This window comes from Oryctolagus cuniculus, chromosome 1 (genome assembly GCF_051225735.1).
Source record: "Oryctolagus cuniculus isolate XC-2025 breed Fujian yellow rabbit chromosome 1, ASM5122573v1, whole genome shotgun sequence".
NCBI lineage: Eukaryota > Metazoa > Chordata > Mammalia > Lagomorpha > Leporidae > Oryctolagus > Oryctolagus cuniculus.
The window spans coordinates 200811528-200833073 of NC_142867.1; the positions used below are offsets into that span (position 1 = coordinate 200811528).

General features: G+C 45.8%; 1 protein-coding gene across 3 annotated transcripts; it reads left to right on the forward strand.

Annotated features, from left to right (window-relative positions):
* The first annotated feature begins 886 nt into the window (after positions 1 to 886).
* LOC100350375 (uncharacterized) lies at positions 887 to 20944 on the forward strand. Of its 3 annotated transcripts, XM_008263708.5 has the most exons (5): positions 887 to 1380; positions 12769 to 12945; positions 16431 to 16530; positions 18835 to 18965; positions 20531 to 20944. In XM_008263708.5, exons 1-5 carry the CDS (start codon positions 1345 to 1347, stop codon positions 20822 to 20824), a joined length of 738 nt encoding a protein of 245 aa, XP_008261930.2. In that variant the 5' UTR covers positions 887 to 1344; the 3' UTR covers positions 20825 to 20944. The 3 variants fall into 3 exon arrangements, with proteins under 3 accessions (XP_008261930.2, XP_089174706.1, XP_089174702.1); XM_089318580.1 differs by lacking the exon at positions 18835 to 18965; XM_089318576.1 differs by lacking the exon at positions 12769 to 12945.
* The last annotated feature ends 602 nt before the right edge of the window (positions 20945 to 21546 follow it).

The following is a 21546-nucleotide window of genomic DNA, read 5'->3' on the forward strand; positions in this document are numbered from 1 at the left end:
ATAAATAAATGAATATAGTAATACTGTGACACACATTTGCCCCTAGACTTTTCACCCTGCAAAAATACACATCACATTCACATATTATCTCTGCATGCCTGGGAAAATCAGTAACTGAGTTAAATTCCTACAGCTACCTTACCTAGAGCACACTTTTGATGCCCACGTGAGAAACCAAACACCTCGTACAGGTACTTCAGGGCTTCCGATCTTCCGACTTCTTGAGTCAGGCATAATTAATGAAATTGCCATTTTCTATCACTGGCACCTTCAATCAGTACTTGATCGATTCCTCTGCAGAGGTGAGAGCTCCCGGCCACTGGGAGGTGCAGATGGATCGCTCTCAGCTGCCCAACTTTGAGGTACCAGGCTTGCAAGTGCATTTTTGGACTTTTTGCATGTTTAATCAGACCATCTCTGACTGTTCAAATCTGTTAAGACGTTAGTGAGCCATTTTTCCTGAGTGCACTAAGAGAGCAGCTGAAATACAAGTATAACTTCTGTTGTTGTGCCCTGAGATTGTTGAAAGAAGTGTTGTTTTTTTTTTTTTTAATTTTTGACAGGCAGAGTGGACAGTGAGAGAGACAGAGAGAGAAAGGTCTTCCTTTGCCGTTGGTTCACCCTCCAATGGCCGCCGCTGCAGCCGGCGCACCGCGCTGATCCGATGGCAGGAGCCAGGATCCAGGTGCTTTTCCTGGTCTCCCATGGGGTGCAGGGCCCAAGCACCTGGGCCATCCTCCACTGCATTCTTGGGCCATAGCAGAGAGCTGGCCTGGAAGAGGGGCAACAGGGACAGAATCCGGCGCCCCGACCGGGACTAGAACCCGGTGTGCCGGCGCCGCAAGGTGGAGGATTAGCCTATTGAGCCACGGCGCCGGCCTGAAAGAAGTGTTTTTGATTAATTTCCCTGGCAAAGACTTGGGGGTTTCTCTCCATTCCAACCCAACTCCAGAGGGCCTGGAACCAGTAAATATTCAGTGACCAAGTCCACTTCAATCACGGCCGACCCAAGGCCGTGGCTGAAGAGTGTTCAACGACCTCCTGTTTAGGTCAGGCAGAGGGGAAGGCCGGATAATGTTCCCTGAGCTGTCCCTCAGGCTCCCCACATCAGTGGTGGGGTCTCAGGAAGAAACTCCGCTCAGACCTAGTGCGGAGTCCTACGGAATCCACTTTCCTCCGGAAGCAGCACGCGGCAGTAGCCGTCTCTAAAGCCAAGACCACTGAAGACAGCCCCAGACGCCAGGAGACCGGAAGCGCGGGGGCGGGTCGTCGTCGCTCCCGGGCCCCGCCCACCAGACACGCCCAGGGGCGGGGCGCGCAGGAAAGCCGCCGGCCCGCGACGCCATGGCGGTGCTTCGCTGCCTCGGAGTGTTGAGGCCGGTGAGTGAGGGCTCGCGCGATCTGGGCAGCAGACAGCGCAGGTCGCCCACTACCGGGTGGGATCCTGAGAACCCAGGCGCGTGTGCAGAGTGGGATTCCAGGCCCGGCTCTCGGCTTCGAGCAGCCCGGCCCGGGCCTGGAGTCCCGTGAGGTCCATTCTAAGTTTATTGTTTGTTTATTCAAGAGACAGAGAACCTGCCCTTTGGTTCCCTCCCCAAATGCCCTTCGCGGCTGAAACGGCATGGCCCAAGCCAGGACCCCGGAACCCAATCCGGGTCTCCCACGTGGCTCAGAGCCCTAACTCTGTGAGCCTTTAGTGTTGTCCCCCAAGGTGCTGGCCTCAGGAGCCCGGGGCGAGACTCGAACCCAGGCACTCCCCTGTGGGATGTGGGTGTCAACCGCTACGCCGAAGATTCCCGAGGTCTTTGTTTTGAGCCTCTCCTGCTGCCTTTTCTGGTTGTAAAAGGGACGGCACGTTGGCAATGCAGAGGAGGCCCTTCGCGGCGGGCTGTGTGTGCCATTCATCCTGGGACCCGCACGTGGGAATTTCTCGGAAAATGGGCCTGGGTGAATTAGGCTCTTCTCCATTGAGGATTTGCCGGTTCTGAGCCATGCAGCCATGGCAGCTCTGCCTTCCAGTACCTCTAGCCTTTATCTCTGCAATTCATATACTTTTTTAAAAAAAAAAAACTTATTTATTTGAAAGTAAGTTACACAGAGAGAGGAGAGGCAGAGAGAGCTAGGTCTTCCATCCGCTGGTTCACTCCCCAATTGGCCCCAACGGCTGGATCTGCGCCGATCCGAAGCCAGGAGCCAGGAGCTTCATCTAAGTCTCCCATGTGGTTGCAGGGTCCCGAGGACTTGAGCCATTTTCTACTGCTTTCCCAGGCCACAGCAGATAGCTGGGTGGGAAGTGGAACAGCTGGGTCTCAAACTGGCGTCCTTATGGGATGCCAGCACTGCAGGCGGCGGCTTTCCCTGCCACAGCCACAGGGCGGGCCCCCATATACTTTTTTTTTTTTTTTTTTTTTTGGACAGGCAGAGTGGACAGTGAGACAGAGAAAGAGACAGAGAGAAAGGTCTTCCTTTGCTGTTGGTTCACCCTCCAATGGCCGCCGCTGCTGGCGCACCGCACTGATCCGATGGCAGGAGCCAGGTACTTATCCTGGTCTCCCATGGGGTGCAGGGCCCAAGCACTTGGGCCATCCTCCACTGCACTCCCGGGCCACAGCAGAGAGCTGGCCTGGAAGAGGGGCAACCGGGACAGACTCCGGCACCCGACCGGGACTAGAACCCGGTGTGCCGGCGCTGCAAGGCGGAGATTAGCCTAGTGAGCTGTGGCGCCGGCCTACTTTTTTTTTTTTTTTTTTTTTTTTTAAGATTTATTTATTTATTTGAAAGTCAGAGTTACACAGAGAGAGAAGAGGCAGAGAGAGAGAGATCTTCCATCCACTGGTTCACTCTCCAGATGGCCGCAACGGCCAGATCTGCGTTGATCTGAAGCCAGGAGCCAGGAGCTTCCTCCAGGTCTCCCATGCGGGTGCTGGAGCCCAAGGACTTGGGCCATCTTCTGCTGCTTTCCCAGGCCATAGTAGAGAGCTGGATCAGAAGTGGAGCAGCTGGGTCTTGAACCGGCGCCCATATGGGATGCCGGCGCTTCAGGCTAGGGCATTAAACAACTGTGCCACAGTGCCGGCCCCTATATACTTTTTTTAAAAATGATTTTTATTATTTATTTGAGAAGTAGTTATAGAAAGGGAATGACAGAGAGAGATCTGCCATCTGCTGGTTCACTCCACAAATGGCTGCAAAGGCCAGGGCTGGGCCAAGCCAAAGCCAGGAGCCAGGAGCTTCTTGTGGGTCTCCCATGTGGGTGCAGGGGCCCAAGGACTTGGGCCATTTTCTACTGCTTTCCCAGACACATTAATAAGGACCTGGATTGGAAGTGGAGCAGCCAAGACTCAAACCAGGGTGCTGGAACTATGGGACGCCAGCACTGCAGGCCGCAGCTTTAACCCATTGTGCCACAGAGCTGTCCCCGCTAGGTGTTTCTAAAGCGTATACAGATGCTGGAGGAACTTCTGTTGTAGGAGTGTGCCAGTGAGCATGCTGGCACCAGGAAGTAAAACGCACTTCTGCAATGACTCTCCCGGGCCTTCTACCTGTAAAGCTTATTGTTATGATAGATATCAAAGGAAAAAAAAATTCACAGACCCAAGTCCATTTTCTCAGATAAGCAGCAAAGGGTAAATTTGGAGCGCAGAGCAAAACATTGATCATTGGCGTAAAATCTCATGAGGCTGTAAGATCCTAAGGTACGTCTGCCCAGGCTAAGAAGGCTTCAGTGGTAAAGAATACCAAACACTGAAAGAAGATACCATCTCTGGAGCCGGCGCTGTGGATTAGTGGGTAAAGCTGCCGCCTGCAGTGCCAGCATCCCATATGAACTCTGGTTCAAGTCCTGGCTGCTCTACTTCCAATCCAGCTCTCTGCCATGGCCTGGGAAGGCAGTAGAAGATGGCCCAGGTCTTTGGGCCCCTGCACCCATGTGGAAGACGCAGAGGAAGCTCCTGGCTCCTGGCTTTGGACTGTCCCAGCTCCAGCCATTGTAGCTGTTTGGGGAGTGAACCAGTGGATGGAAGACCTCTCTCTCTCCTTCTCTCTCTGTGTAACTCTGACTTTTCAAATAAATAAATAAATAAATCTTTTAAAAAAGAAGACACCACCTCTGTAGATATAGAAAAAAGCACTGACAAAGTCTATCCCTGTCACAATAAAAAGTAATAGTAGAGGGGAACTTCCCTTCCTGATGAAGGGCATCTATGAAAAACCTGCAGCTAACATACTGAATCGTGAAAGACCTAAACCTTTCCCTCTAAGATCAGGACTAAAACAGGGAAGTCTGCTCTCACCACTTGTGTTCAGCATTGTACTGGAGGTTCTACCAGAGCAATTTGGCAAAAAAAAAAAAAAGTAAAGTAATAAAAGGTATCAAGGTAGGAATGGAAGAAGTGAAGTGTCTATTTGCAGGTGATTTCTGAGATATAGAAAATCCAAAGAAAACCATTAGAACTAACAAATTCAGGAAAATTTCATGATTCAAGAATAATATATATAAAAAATCAATTCTATTTATGAAATGAACAACAAAAAAATGAAATTTTAAAAATAATTCCATTTAAAGAAGCATCACATAGAATAAAACACTTGGGGAAAATTTAACATAAGTGCTGCCAAGTATTGAAAGAAATGAAAGGTTATTAAAGAAGATCTGAGTAATTGGAACAGCGCTCTGTTGTGTTTATGGATCAGGATAATCAGGATATTTAATATTGTTAGGGTAGCAATATTCTCCAAATTTACAGATTGATTTAACCCAAACCCTCTCAGAATCCAACCAGCTTTGTTGCAGACATTCAAAGGACCCAGAAGAGCCACAACAGTCATGAACAAAGCTGGAGGACTCACATCTTTGATTTCAAAGCTTGCTCCAAGCCTGCAGTAACCCGGATAGAAGGGTACCAGCATAACATAGTGCCCTAGGGGGTAGCAGGTGGTGACCTGAGTACTTCAGTGGTTGCCACCCACGAGGGAGACTCAGACTGAGATCTGCGCTGTTGGCTTTGGCCTCGCCCAACTCTGGCTATTGTGGACCTTTGGAGAGAGAGCCATCATTGGCTGCATTTCAAATAAAAAAAAAATGTAAAACACACACAGAAATAAGACCTCACACTTAATAATTAACTGATTTTTTGACAAGGTGCCAAGACAATTCCATTGGGAAAATTGGATATCCACATGTAAAAAAAAATACATATAATGTCTTTAAATGGGTCAAAGACTTAAATGTCAACGCTATCTTACAAAGCTGTTTGAGGGGCCAGCCATGTGGAGTAGTGGGTAAAGCTGCTGCCTGAGATGCCAGCATCCCGTCTTGGTTCAAGTCTCAGCTGCTTAACTTCCAATCCAGCTCCCTCCTAACTGCCTGAGAAAAGCAGTAGCGGATGGTCCAAGTGCTTGGGCCCCACCACTTATGTGGGAGACCTGGAAGAAGCTGCTGGCTCCTGGTTTTGGCCTGGTCCAGCCCTGGCTGTTGTGGCCATATGGAGAGTGAACCAGCAGATGGAAGATCCCTCTCTCTCTGTAACTCTAACTTTGAAAATAAATAAATAAGTCTTAAAGGAAAAAAAAAAAACAAAACCTCTTGGAAGAAAACAGATAAATCGTGATGATATTAGATATGGCAGTGGTTTCTTCAATATGACACCACTAAATACACCAGCATCCAAGGGAAAAATATATAAACATTAAACTTCATCAAAATTAGAATGGACAACCCAAAGAATGGGAGAAAATACTTGAAAAATCATACATTTGATAAAGGACATATATCTGGAATGGATAAGGAGCTCTTATAACTCAGTGATAAAAAGATCACCCAGGAACCTGCGTTGTGATGTAGCAGACGGGGCTGAAACCTGCAGTGCCGGCATCCCATATGGGCGGTGGTTCGAGTCCTGGCTGCTCCAGTTCTGTTCTGGCTCTCTGTTATGGCCTGAGAAAGCAGTGGAAGAGGCCAAATCCTTGGGCCCCTGCACCGATATGGGAGACCTGGAGGAGGCTCCTAGCTCCTGGCTTCGGATCGTGCAGCTCTGGCCGTTGCAGCCATCTGGGGAGTGAACCAGCGGATGGAGGACCTCTTTCTTTCTTTCCCTCTGCCTCTGCCTCTCTGTAATTCTGCCTTTCAGATAAATAAATAAATCTTAAAAAAAAATCACCCAGTGTAAAAGTAGGCAAAGGATCTAAGTAGACGTTTCTTCAAAGAAAATACATAAATTGTGAGTAAGCACATGAAGAGATGCTCAATACCATTAGCAGGGAAATGCAAAATAAGAACATGAGATACCATTTTATCTGCACTAGGATGGCTGTCATCAAAGACAAAATAACAAGCGTTAGCATGGATGTAGAAAAATTGGAATATTCATCTTATTGGTGGGAGTGTAAAATAAGGCAGTGACTTTGAAAAAACAGTTTCACAGTTTCTCAAACTGGTAATTCCATTTCTAGAATATTCCCAAGAGGGGTGCGTCTTGTGGTGCAGTGGGTTAAGCTGCTGCTTGGGATGTGTGCATCCCATATCAGACAGAAAAATTGAAAGCTTCTCTTTGTACAAAATCTTGCACAGAAATGTTTAGAGTAGAATTACTTATAATGACTCAAAAGTGCAAACAGTGTATGTTCACAAACTGATGAATAAACAAAATACGATGTATCTTCCAAAGCAATGTTATTCAGGCCACAAAGGAACTAAGTACTGATACATAAATAAACCTAGAGAGCATGCTCTATGAAAGAAGCCACATAAAAAAAATAAGGCCGCATATTGTTTTAGTGCATGTATAGGAAATGTCCGCATTAGAAACAGAAAGTTGAGTAGTACTGCTTAGGGACCGGGAAGAGAGCCTAATGGGTGTAGAATTTCAGCCTGGGAACATCAAGGAAGTTCTGGAGGTGTTGGTGATTATTATCCAACAAAGTATTTAATGCTATTCAAACATATACCAAAAATGTTTAAAATGGCAAATTCCATGTTATGTATATCCTACTACAGTAAAAGAATTGTTTCTACAGGAAAAGTAGAGGAATAGATGAAACAAGTGTGGCAAAAAATTTTGTATATCTTCTTTAATGAAATATCTTCTTCCTATCTTTTGCCCATTTTTTAAATGGGTTCCTTGTCTTTAGAAAAAAAAATTTATTGGGGCCGGCACTGTGGCATAATGGGTAAAGCTGCCACCTGCAGTGCTGGCATCCCATATGGGTGCCGGTTCAAGATCCAGCTGCTCCACTTATGGTCCAGCTCTCTGCTATGGCCTTGGAAAGCAGTGGAAGATGGCCCAAGTGCTTGGTTCCCTACCTCCACATGGGAGACCCAGAAGAAGCTCCTGGTTCCTGGCTTCGGATCATCCTGGCTCCAATCGTTGCAGCCATCTGGGAGTGAATCAGCAGAGGGAAGATCTCTCTCTGTCTCTGCCTCTTTTTAAAAAAGAGATTTATTTATTTATTTGAAAGGCAGAGCTAGCCAGCGCCGCGGCTCACTAGGCTAATCCTCTGCCTTGCAGCGCTGGCACACCGGGTTCTAGTCCTGGTCGGGCGCTGGATTCTGTCCCGGTTGCCCCTCTTCCAGGCCAGCTCTCTGCTGTGGCCAGGGAGCGCAGTGGAGGATGGCCCAAGTGCTTGGGCCCTGCACCCCATGGGAGACCAGGAGAAGTACCTGGTTCCTGGCTTCGAATCAGTGCGATGCGCCGGCCGCAGCAGCCATTGGAGGGTGAACCAACGGCAAAAAGGAAGACCTTTCTCTCTGTCTCTCTGTCTCACTGTCCACTCTGCCTGTCAAAAAATTAAAAAAAAAGAAAAGAAAGATAGGCAGAGCTATGGAGAAAATGTGTGACTCAGAGTGATCCGTCTGCTAGTTTTTACTCCCAGATGGCCCCATTAGCCAGCCAAAGCCAGGAGCCCCAAATTCCATCTAAGTGTCTCATGTGGGTGGCAAGGGCCCAAATATTCTCACTCTCTTCCTCTGCTTTCTCAGGTGCATTAGCCGAGAGGTCAATTCCGCCTATATGGGATGCATTGCAAGTGGTGGCTTAACCCACTGTGCCACAATGCTGGCCATAAGTTGTTTGTCTTACTGAGTTACAATCTTTATTCTAGACAAGTCCTTTATTAGACATTTGTTTTGCAAGTATTTTCTCCCTTTCTGTGGCTTTTCATTTTCCTAATGATGTCTTTTGAAGCATGTTTAAAATTTTGATGATATTCAATTACTAATTTTTTCCTTTATGGATTGTGCTGGACTATAAGGATGGGTAGCAAAATTCAGTCTATATTTTATGATCATAAAGTATCTGTTTTTTTCTTTTTTGTTAACAAAAAGTTTTAAACTATATGGGACCAGCATTGTGACAAAGTGGGTAAGCCAACACCTGCACAGCCAGAATCCCATGAGAGTGCCAGTTTGAGTCCTGGCTGCCTCACTTCCAGTCCACCTCCCTGTGAATGCATCTGTTAAAGCAGTTTGCCACCCTCATGGGAGACCTAGATGGAGTTCCTGCTTCCTGGCTTCTGGCTCTTGGCTTTGGCTTAGCACAGCCCTGGCTGTTGTGGTCACTTGGGGAGTGAACCAGCAGATGAAAGATCTCTCTGTGTCTGTGTTTCTCTGTGTAATTCTGCCTTTCAAATACATAAACCTCTTTTTAAAAAGTTATATTTCACCAATAATAATGGCCATTTATATACTCACATAACAATGGCAGGTACTAGGGCTGGTGCTCTGGTGTAGCCAGTAAAGCCACTGCCTGTGATGCTGGCATCCCATACGGGTGCTGGTTCAAGATCTGGCTGCTCCACTTCCAATCAAGCTCTCTGCTAATATGCCTGAGAAAACAGCAGGGGATGGCCCAAGTACTTGGGCCTCTGCACCCACATGGGAGACCTGGGAAAAGCTCCTGACTCCTGACTTTGGCCTGGCCCAGCCCTGGCTGTTGTGGCCATCTGGGGAATGAACCAGTGGATGGTTGGACGATATCTCTTTCTCTCTCCTCTCTTCTTTAACTCTACCTTTCAAATAAATAAATAAATAAATCTTTTTTAAAAAAATGGCAGGGACTACTTATGTTCATACCTTAAGTGTTTTTATTAGTTGACTTAATTTTAAAACAGTTGTAACCTAGCAACTTGCAAGGTTTTTTGTTCATTTGTCCCCCAGTTTTTTTTTTTTTTTTAAGATTTATTTATTTATTTGAGAGGCAGAGTTATAGAGAGAGGGAGAGACAAAGGTCTTCCATCTGCTGGTTCACTCCCCAGATGGCTATAATGGACAGATCTGAGCCAATGAGGAGCCAAGAAGTTCTTCCAGGTCTCCCACGTGGGTACAGGGGCCCAAGCACTTGGGCCATCTTCTACTGCTTTCCCAGACCATAGCAGAGAGCTGGATTGGAAGAGGAACAGCCAGGACTCGAACACCCACATGGGATGCCGGCGCTTTAGGCCAGGGCTTTAACCCACTGCGCCACGGTGCCGGCCCCGAGATATATCATTTTCCCATGTCCTGTTTTTTTTTGCTGCATCATTGGGCTGACAGCAGACCTCATTTTGAACTGCCACATTCACTTCTCTTGAAAAATATGAAGTTATGACAATATTGAGCTTGCATTCCCTCAAAGTAGCTGAGATGTGGTTGTCCCCAGTGGAGGGAGATAATTTCAGTTTTAAAGACAGTGCCTGCAAAGCTCCTACCAATTTACCTGGTGAAGTATTTACTCAACAGATCAAAGTTATTCTTTTTAATGGTAGTACAGTCAATCAGAGATTTAGCATTAAAATGTTAAGAAGGGGGCCAGTGCTGTGGTGCAGCGGGTTAAAGTCGTGGCCTAAAGCGCCAGCATCCCATATGGGCGCCAGTTAGAGTCCCGGCTGCTCCACTTCCTCATCCAGCTCTCTGCTATGGCCTGGGAAAGCAGTAGAAGATGGCCCAAGTCCTTGGGCCCCTGCACCCACGTGGGAGACCCGAAAGAAACTCCTGGCTGCTGGCTTCGGATCGGTGCAGCTCTGGCCGTTGTGGTCATTTGGGGAGTGAATCAGCAGATGGAAGACCTCTCTCTGTCTCTCTCTCTCTCTGTTTGGCTCTACTTCGCTCTGTAACACTGTCTTTCAAATAAATAAAGTAAATCTTTAAAAACAAATGTTAAGAAGGGTTTAGGAGAAAGCAGGGACCAGGCCTGAGACTTATAGATTGGCTTAGATTTAGAAGTTATCTTAAAAAAAAGATCTGGGGGCTGGCACCGCGGCTCACTAGGCTAATCCTCCACCTGTGGCACCGGCACCCCAGGTTCTAGTCCCGGTCGGGGTGCCAGATTTTGTCCCGGTTGCTCCTCTTCCAGTCCAGCTCTTCCGGGAAGGCAGTGGAGGATGGCCCAAGTCCTTGGGCCCTGCACTCACATGGGAGACCAGGAGGAAGCACCTGGCTCCTGCCTTCGGATCGGCACAGCACACTGGCTGCAGCGGCCATTTGGGGGATGAACCAATGGAAGGAAGACCTTTCTCTCTGTCTCTCTCTCTGTCTAACTCTGCCTGTCCAAAAAAAAAAAAAAAAAAAAAAAGATCTGGGGCTGGGACCAGCACCCCATGTGGGCGCCGGGTCCAGCTCTCTGCTGTGGCCCGGGAGGGCAGTGGAGGATGGCCCAAGTGCTTGGGCCCCTGCACCTGCATGGGAGACCAGGAGGGGGCACCTGGCTCCTGGCTTCGGATTGGTGCAGTGCTGGCCGTGGCAGCCATTTGGGGAGTGAACCAACGGAGGGAGGACCTTTCTCTCTTTCTCTCTCTCTCTCCATATCTCTACCTGTCAAATAAAAAAAATTTAAATAAAAAAAAGATTTAATTATTTATTTTTTAATTATTTATTTTGAAAGTCAGAGTTACTGCTTTACTCACCAGATGGCCACAACAGGCAGTGCTGGACCAGGCCAAAGCCAGGAGCTAGGAACTTCTTCTGGGTCTCCCATGTGGGTGCAAGGGCCCAAGGTCTTGGGCCATCTTCCACTGTTTTCCCAGGCCTTGAGCAGGGAGCTGGATCAGAAGCCGAGCAGCTGGGATATAACTGGCACCCATATGGGATGCCAGAATCGCAGGCGACAGCTTTACCCGCTATGCCACAACACTGGCCCCAGGTTTAGAAGTTTTTAAGAAGTACTGTTGAGCAGGCATTTGGTCTAGCCACTAAGACAACAGTTAAGATGCATGTGTCCTGTATCAAAGTGTGTGGGTACGATGCCAGACTCTGCACCTGACTCCAGCTTCCTACTAGTTGCAGACCTTGGGAAGCAGCAGTGATGGCTCAAGTGCTAGCCAGGCACTGCAGGCATTCGGGTAGCCGATGGGAACTCTTTTTGTCTCTATAATTAATCATTTAAATCAAAAAGTATTGAGTTGCAGTCCTTAGCAGTGAGCTTGTATTTACAGCATAACACATGGTTATCAGCATGACTGCCTGGATTTGCTCTGCTTCTTGAAGGCTCTGTGACTTTTCGGTGTCTTTTCTTTTATCTTTAAAATAGGGATAACAGTACCAACATAACATATGATTTGAATTATTAGGCACATACTAGGCATTATATGAGTTTAAAAAGTTTTATATTATTTTTAAATAAGTATTTGTTTATTTAGTATTTGAAAGGCAGAATGACAGAGACAGAGAGAAACATCTTCCATCCGCTGGTTCACTCCCCAGATTGCTGCAACAGCCAGAGCTGGGCCAGGCTGAAGCCAGGAGCCAGGAATTGCCACGGGAGTGGCAGGGCCCAAGTCCTTGGGCCATCTCCTGCTGCTTTCTCAGGCACATTAGCAGGGAGCTGGAAGGGAAAGGAAGCGTGCAGGACTCAAATTGGTGCTTCACTCACAACTCAACGCCAGCCCCTGTGTTAGCAAATCCTCATAGAGCTCTGTGGTTTTAGTATTATTTTCGACAGTGCAGATAAAGGAAGTGAAGTAAGAGAAATAACCTGCCTTAGAGCACACAGCCAGGATTCCATTGAGACAGTTGGGCTTCCACTGAGCCCTGCATTATCACACCATCTTTCACAGCCTGGGACATCTTGACCAGACTGAGTTTTCTGGAAAACCATGATTTTGATTTTTCTTGCAGCCCTCTTATAACTGTGTGTGGTAAAAGGCATAGAGGAGCTGCTCATCCATGTTTTTGTTTTCCACTCTTCACTTAGAAAGCTATTTCCGGGGTTAGTGGTGTGGCATAGGTAAAGCCGCCACCTGCAGTGCCAGCATCCCATGTGGCTGCTGGTTCGAGTCCCAGCTGCTCCACTTCTGATCCAGCTCTCTGTTATGGCCTGGGAAAGCAGTAGAAGATGGCCCAAGTCCTTGGGCCCCTGTACCTGCGTGGGAGACCTGGAAGAAGCTCCTGGCTCTTGGCTTCAGGTAGCCACAGCCCTGGCTGTTGTGGCCAGGATTGTGGTATGGTGGTAAAGCCACTGCCTGTGACACTGGTCTTCCATGTGTGCCGGTTTGTGTCCCAGCTGCTTTGCTTCTGATCCAGCTCCCTGCTGGTGGCATGGGAAAGGCAGCAGAGGATGGTTCTAGTGTTTGGGCTCCTGCACCCATGTGGGAGACCCAGATGAAACTCCTGGCTCCTGGCTTCGCCCTGGCTCAGCCCTGGGGAGTGAACTTTTGGATGGAAGATAAATCTCTGTCTCTGTCCCTCTGTAGCTCTTTCAAGTAAATAAATCTTAAAACAAACAAACAAAAAATGTGCAGAGTGATTTTCCAAGCCATTCCTTCAGTAACCCATCCAAATCTGTCTTTGTTTCTTTTCAGTCTCTTCACATTGTTACAAATAGATTGTGGAAAACATTGCCTGTGGTGACCCTGAACTTGCGCCTTCATGAGACTCAGCAGGATGAGAAGTCCAAACCCATCAGCCGTTACCCCATTCCCTACAAGAAGGACTTGCCTTTTGATATTTTAGAGCTCATGGAGGAGATCGAAAGGAAGGTGAGACTCGTGTGGTGTGGGGTCCCGCCAGCACAAGCCTTTGTTGCTGCAGGCTGTCCGGGCTCCCCAGGGCGGATGAACCTTCCTTTGGGCTCTCCAGGTATCCCGATTGCATACTTTTCCAAACCCTCTGGCTTAGGCAAAGCCTCTTGGCTTCTTATCTTCTTTGTCACTCAGTTTTCTGCTAACCTGTGACTGAGGTGTGCTCTCTGTAGAGTGTGGTGTAGAGATACAACCATGCAGAATATGTGCTAACTGCTTAAGCAAGTGAAAGCTACCTTACTCTTTTCTGTGAAATGTATTAGTTTTAGAAATTATAGGTTGAAAAATTAGTGAAACTAAATAAGAAAATTTAAAAAACCATATAAATCTGATTCTGCCTTTTAAAGTTGACCCACTAATGGCATTTTGATGTGTTTTCTTTTGTTGTAAATTTTTTTAATGAAATCATGTTTTCATGAACATGTTTCTAGGTCAAACATTCTTTTTAGTTGCTGCATGATAGAACATTGTATAATAGAGCTACTGCAATTTATTTTAGCAATCTAAATCCTTGACATTTAGGACTTGAATCAAAGTTTGTGTGTGTGTGTTTGTTTTTTAACATACTTTCTGTGTTCATATATATGGTTTCATGTACATTCCTGAATTATTTTCTGATGGTAGTTTGTAAAGCCAGTGATCTTTGCTGACAAAGTCTAAGACTCTTCCTTAAACATAGACATTTATTCTAAATTTTTATTTTTCAAAGTTGGTTATAGAATTTTGTAGGTTTTGGGGCTGGCATTGTGAAATAGCAGGTAAAGCCACAGCCTTATGGGTGCCAGTTTGAGTCCTGGCTGTTCTACTTCCAATCCAGCTCCTTGCTAATGGCCTGGGAAAAGCAGTGGAAGATGGTCCTTGCACCCCGGGAAGAAGCCCCTGGCTCTGGCCTGGCGCAGCCCCAGCCATTGTAGCCATCTGGGGTGTGAATCAGCAGATGGAAGATATCTCCTTCTCCCTCTGTCTCTCCCCCTTTCTCTGTAACTCTTTTAAACAAATAAATTTTTTTAAAAAAGAATTTTATCGTTTTAAAAAATATTGATTTTATTTTATTTAAAAAGCAGCATGATGGACAGGGAGAGAAAGAGATCTTCCATGTACTGGCTCACTTCCCATGTGGCCACAACGGCTAGGCTAGGCCAAGGGAGGCCAGGCCAGACCAAAGCCAGGAGCCAGAAACTCAGTCCGGGTCTTCTACATGGGTGACAGGGGTCCAAGCACTTGGACCATCCTCCTCTGCTTTCCCAGGCACTCTAGCAGTGAGCTGTATCAGAGGCAGAACAGCTGGGATGCAAACCAGTGCTCCGATATGGGATTTAGGTGGCAGCTAGCACAATGCTGGCCTCAGTGGATTTTTTTCTTTTTTTCAAAGAAAGTACTGCATAGACATTCATTATACAAGGGTTCTTCAAAAAGTTTAATTCTGTTTTAAATTCCTTACCTTTAATTCCATTTTCCCACGAACTTGTTGAAATACCCTCGTATAAAAGTGTTTAAAAACCTGGCTGTGGTGATGGGAAGAGTTTGGAGCCCTCACCCTCTCTCAGCACCATCTTCCCTATCCACACCTTACCCCTTCTCCCTTCCTTCCCCAGACTCTACCCTAGCAATGTTAATGTTTCTTTATGCTATGTATTCTTTTTTTTAAAGATTATTTTATTTTATTTTATTTGAAAGAGTTACAAGGAGAGGTAGAGCAGAGAGAGATGCCTTTCATCTGCTGGTTCACTCCCCAGATGGCTGCAACGGCCAGACCTGTGCCGATCCAAAGCCAGGAGCCAGGAGCTTCCTCTGGGTCTCCCACATGGGTGCAGGGGCCCAAGGACTTGCGCCATCTTCTACTGCTTTCCCAGGCCACAGCAGAGAGCTGGATGGGAAGTGGAGCAGCCGAGACTAGAACCGGCGCCCATATGGGATGCTGACGCTTCAGGCCAGGGCTTTAACCTGCTGTGTCACAGCGCCGACCCCTATGGTATGTCTTCTAGAGGCTTTAGCATTTATTATCAGTTAGGATGCTTTCAGCTACAAGTTGTACAGCAAGTTCAATTCAGCCAGCATAACAATAAAGACAATTCAATATCTCACTTATTAGCAGTAAGTCCAGAGGTAGGCGACCCCTGAATTGTTTGATTCAGTGGCTCAGTGATGTCATCAAGGATCAGTGTCTCTTCATCTTGGGCTTTGTCTTCTCAGTATGGTGACTGTGCTCAGATAATCCCCTCATGGTTATTAGATGACCATCACAGCAGCAAGTATTATTTCCTTGCACAACTCCTGTGGGAGGAGAGGAGGGCATGCTTGTGCTTTTTGGAGAGGGAAGAAGGCTTCCAGCTGACTTCTCATTTCTCATTAGGCAGAATGGTGTCACATGCCCGTTCTTCAGCCAGCCATTGAGAAGTGGAATGAAATCACCGTGAATGGTTTGGTTTAGACCGATAGGGATTCTCTTACTAGCATTGAGGAAGGACTTAGCCTTCTCTGAAACTCATGGAAATCTTGTATCTGAACAACATCCAAGTTCTGTTGTCAAGAGAAGAGGGAAAAAAAATATGGTTGTTGAATAGCAGCCCAACAGTTGTCTGCCACAGCATCCCATTAGAAATTATTCTAGGGGTCAGCTCCATGGTACAATAGGTTAATCCTCTGCCTGTGGCACCAGCATCCCATATGGGCGCTGGTTCTAGTCCCAGCTGCCCCTCTTCCAGTCTAGCTCTCTGCTATGGCCTGGAAAAGCAGTAGAAGATGGCTCAAGTGCTTGGGCCCCTGTACCCGCATGGGAGACCAGGAAGAAGTACCTGGCTTCTGGCCTTGGATTGGCACAGCTCTGGCCATTGCGGTCATTTGGAGAGTGAACCAACAGAAGGAAGACATGTCTCCCTCTTGCTGTCTGTAACTCTGCCTCTCAAATAAATAGATAAAATCTTAAAAAGAGAGAGAGAGACTATTCTGAAAACTCAGTATCAAAATCCCACAGCTGCACTTTACTTTTGGTATTTGGTATGGCCTTGAGCAAATCACTCAACCGCTCTGGGTCTCAGTTATCTAAAGTGGGAAGGATAGTACTTACCGTATCTGCCTTGCAGGGTTGTAGAGATGTATGAAAGAATTTTAAACAGTACTGATATCAAGGCTTATTACAAATTTAATTTTAGAAGAAATGAGTACTACCAGCCCTTCTGTGAAAAGGTGGGACCTAAGCAGTAGAACCTAAATTCCAAGTGTCACTTGGTTTTGTTTTAGCATTCACTCTAATTTCTTAAGATGACTTACCAAAAAGATGCCATATACACCTTTAAAAATAACATCCTAACAGGTAAGGGCATGTGGAGGAGACCATTACCTTCCTAAGATTTCATCTGGCATTCGGCAGACAATAATTGTTGCCCATTCTGTTCTTAGTTTCCATTTTGTATGACCCTGTCTTTTTTTTTTTTTCCTTGCAGACAGGATTTTTACCAAATATATTTAAAGTGTTGTCTTACCGGCCATTGGAATTCAGAGCCTTCTTTGCTTATTATAATGTCATCTGCAACAAAGAAACAGGTAAATGAAGAAATAAGGCTAGGTGGTTCCTGGATGAGATCACCTAGTAGCATTCCTTCCCATGTAGTCCCTGACTGCTGTGGGCATAGAGAGAAGCTCAGCTCCTCTGAATTCTGAGTCTGAGGTCCTAATGCAACTTTTATGGTTTTAAGTACAGAACTAAAATACGTTAGTTAAGAACTCTGGCTCATCTTTCTTCAGGTTTAAAAGCCATCCATGGTTCCCTACCACCCTTGCATACATCTCACTAGTCTTCAACCTGGCAATCATGGATTTATCATTTACGATTCAGATTACTACTTCCCAGAGCCTAAGATAAAGTGGTTTAAACAAGATTTATTTATTTATTTGTTGCCTCTCTCTTCGCTCTACTAGTCCCTATGTGAGCTGCAGAGGGCTAATGTGTGACTTATTGTTTACTGTTTGGAATTGTGCTCGCTTACAAACTCATGGAGGCTCATCATTGCCTACCATAAGAGAGACAGGGGGAGGGTGGGGCACTGCTGGGCACACCTTTAAGATCATAACATCTGCTTCCATTTATGTCCCATTGGCCAGAACTTTGTTTTACTGTCACCTCTAGCTGTGAGGGAAGCCGTGTGGCAGGTGCCTGGCTAAAATTAAGGGATTCTATTACTAAAGAAAAGTGAGAATGGGGAGTAGGAGAAGGCCAGCGGTCTGTTAGTGTTTCTTCCTGGCCTCACAGCAGTCTGCCTTACTGGCCTGATCTCCCACAGCCCTCTTTATGTCCTGAGTCAAGTGGGCTGTTTAACCACAGCATTCAGGTCTCATGATTATCTTCTAACTTTGTTTATGTTTTTCTGTATCCCTGGATTGCCTTTTCTCCTATCTATGCCTTGTGAATCTGATCTATCCTTGGAAGTCCATCTCATTTGCCTTTACTGATAAGAAATTCTTTCTCCTCTGATCTCCTACCACCTCCTTCATCTGCTCTTTTCCAGTGGCATGCAGAATGCTGTCTGCCTTATGTTAGCATCTTATCTGTCCAGTCTTTCTAGTCCAGTAAGAAAAGATTGGTACTTTGTTCACATCAGAGTTCTGCCATAAATAATCCAAGTGAACTTCAGCAAAATACTTAAATATATCAGAGCCTTAGTTTCCTACTGGTAATACGGTGTTACTAATCCCACTGTGCAAAGCTGGTGTGAAGATTCAATGAGATAGCATGAAGTTCCCAGAACTGTGCCAGGTACCAAGTAGTTCCCTCCCTCCGTCTCTGGCTCTCCTTTCCCCCAAGAAGTAGGTCCCCTGAGGTTAGGAAACCGTTCTTCTTTTTCTTCCTCATTTTAAAAAATGATTTTATTTGAGAGGTAGAGTTACAGATAGAGGCAGAGGCAGAGAGAGAGGTCTTCCATCCACGTGTTCACTCCCTAAATGGCTGCAACAGCTGGAGCTGAGCGAATCCAAAGCCAGGAGCCAGGAGCTTCTGTCCGGTCTCCTCCACAGGTGCAGGGGCGCAAGCATTTGGGCCGTCTTCTACTGCCCTCCCAGGCTATGAGCAGAGAGCTGGGTCAGAAGAGGAGCAGCTGGGACACAAACTGGTGCCCATATAGGATGCCAGCGCCACAACACCAGCCCCCACTTCCTCATTTTAACTGTTATCCCAACACCTGATGGTCCTCAAAAAATTTTATATGAATTGAGTAGTTCATTCCACATATTTTCTGAGTGACTATTATATGCCAAGTACTTCTCTTAGGAGTCAGAAAAATGGACTTTCAAATATACTTTTTTAAAAATCTTATTTATTTTAAATTCAGAATTGTAGAGAGGGAAAGAGAGACACACAGAGAGAGGTCTTCCATCCACTGTTTCACTCCCCAGGTAACTGCAATCGCCAGGGCTGGCCAGGCTGAAACCAGGAGCTAGGAACTTCTCTCAGGTCTCCCATATGAGTGGTGGGGGCCCAAGCACTTGGACCATCATCCTCTGCTTTTCTCAGTCCATTAATAGGGAGCTGGATTAGAAGTGGAGCTACCAGGACATGAACTGGTGCCCATACGGGATACTGACATTGCAGGCCATGCTTTACCTGCTATGCCACAATGCTTGCCCCTCAAATATACTATTGAGAGGAGAGAACAGACAGTGAAAAACTAAGTAAAATAAAAGAACAAGGTAACTTCAGAGAATATTAAATACTGTGAAGAAAATATAATAGTTGATAGCAAGAAACTGGATGGGTGGACAACTCCATTGCTAAAACATGGCTGAGCCTGTCTAGGTTGTTCTGAGCTACTGCTCTGAGCTTGTGGACAAGTCTGCTCTCTACTTCCTCCCCAGGCCAACTCAGCAGAGCTGACAAGGAACTCATCATTGTGGTGACCAGCCTAGCCAACAGGTGCCCATACAATGTGGCTGCCCATAGTGCCCGGTACAGGGTCTACTCGAAGAACCCAGTGCTCTCTGACCAGGTTAGTGCCTGCCTCCCCTGTGACAGTTTCAGGGCCTCTGTGTACATAAAGAAAGGGCAATGAACAAGGCCTCTAGCTCTGCCACCTGCATGAGTTCACCTTCCATTCTTTGTCACAGAATTCACTGGCCTCTGTGTGTGTGTGTGTGTGTGTATGTGTGTGTGTGTGATATGATGTTTCAAAGTAGGAGCCCCAGCCTGTGCCAGACATGGTACTGGAAACTTGGCATATATCCTCTGGAATGCACACAATTTCTCCTCCAAGGTGGGGGGACATTTATACTTGAACCTGAATTTTACATTTGAGGTTCAGAGACTTACTTTCGAATGGGGGATTTGATGAGAATGTGGCATAGTCCATTTGCAAAGCTGTACTCTTTCTGCTACATTACACTGTCTGCAACTTCCAGAGGGAATTTGTTTCATCTCCTAATGAGTCCAGATCAGCCTGTTGGATTTTTTTTCTTGCTGCTGGCCCTAGGCCTGGGCCTGCCTGCCATTTGTTCCAGAACTGCCTTATTCACTCGTTCCCACCAGCACTGGCAGTCCCCTTAATCAGCAACCTAGTCTAATTGGCTTTATCCAAAATCAGGTCCATTGGGTGTCAGAGGACATACTAATTATTTCTAGAGAAATGGACTGAGGGTAAAGACCTAGCAGATGTGGGTTTGTCACCAAGCTTACGAAATTCCTCTTATTCCTAAGTGAAATCCCTGATCCTAAGAGCCAGGGAACAGAAACCTCTGTTGTCTTCATTACGCTCGAGGTTAGGGTTCATCAGTGTCCCTACTTTCCAACCTCTTCCCTTGACTTGAGTGGAGACCCTGCAGCCTGTTCCCTAGGCACCTCTGTTGCCAACCTCAAGAGAACTCTTGCCTACTAATCTGACCTTGTTTGTTAGCCAGGATCAGTTTCCCAGGTACTGCCTCCCTAGTGGCCATTGGCTTTTTAGGTTTTTAGTGATTTCCATGCTCTTGCTTCAGCAAGGGTAATGATCGTCAGTGTCGTCTTTGGATTCTGGTATACCTGGAATCAGATCTGCCTTACTCTAGCTGTATGATCTTGGGGGAGTCACTCCACCTCTTTGAGCTTCTGCTTCTTTGTCAATAAAATGGGGATGGTAATAAAAACACTACTGCCTAGGCTTATAAGAATTAAGTGAGAGAATGGATGTGAAGCACTGAGCACATTCCTAGCACAAAGTAACTCCTGATGTCAGCTATTTTGCATATTGTGTCTTGTTTTGATAAATTGGAAGCAGAAAGTTATTAGATCTGGGATTTTCTGATGCCATGGATATTTACAGAAAAAATAAGTTTTTGTAGTCACAATGAGCGAAGACTTCTTGGTAGAGATGGTGCTGAGCCACACTTCTATGTTTGCCTTCCATTGATCTTGATCCAAAATACTTGGCCTTCTGGAAAGCTTATTTTGGGTTGAGTTTTCCCCTTTGTGCTAACCTTGGATCTCTGTTCTCATTATTGGCAATTTTGTGAGGCCTTATGTTGTATTGGCTATGTTGCGATGGACAGAGATTCTGCATCTGACCAAGTTTTCTTCTTGCAGGTCTCTGTGAACTGGAGAAAGTCTGACCTCCCTGCTCGGGAAAAAGCGATGCTGGAGTTTGCACTTGCCATTTCCCAAGCAGATGACATAACAGATGACCATTTCAAAAAACTTGAAGTGCATGGCTTCAGTCAAGAAGACGCCTGGGACATAGCTGCAATTTCAGCTTTTTATGCCATGTCCAACCGCCTTGCTAATTTTGTCAATCTTGTTCCTAACAAAGAATTCTATTTCATAGGCAGAACCAGTGATGTTAAAGACATCAAGAGTGAGCTTGCTCCTCCCAAAGCATGAAAGTGGGACGAGTGTTTAACATCTTAGTCATTTTGCATTGTAAGACAGCAGTTGGGAAGTAATTAAAAAAAAAAGTCAATGGATAGAGAAGTGAATAAATGTTGTTCTTTGCCTGCTTGATAAGGTGAATCCTAAATGTTGTGGATATCCAGGGACATGTGATACTAAGGCATAGAGGACACATTTTTTAAAAACTGCTAATTGTTGACTTTTATTGTGATCTAAAAGGACCACCAGGGGCAAAGGAGTTTAAAGAAAGCTTTAGGTATTTCTGATAATGTGACATTCAGCTGGATTTAAGCAACTGAAGTTGAAAGTTTTCAAAAATGACGTTACACTGAAATCAGCCTATCTAGTCTGTGATTTGAAATCAATTCCTTATTAACGTGGTTAAATTTAAAAACTTTTAAAGGCACTGAGTAAATAGGCACAGGTGAAGTTTAGTTCTGTCTTAGTGTTTCCTCAGGTAACTTCAAGTGATTTTTTTTTTTTTACTGGTAGGTTGTAAAAATCATTGTAATTTCAACAGAATTCTAGTCCTATATAATTCTTATTTTGGGTCTCAGTAAATCATTTGGGATACATTAGCACTTACACCTTAAGTAGGAATATTCAGAAAAAAATTGGCATTACCAAATGAACTATGTATTACAACCATCATTGCCTTTAGTTTGTGGCCATATTAACTTTTCAAGAATCATTCTCATTATTTAACTGATAGA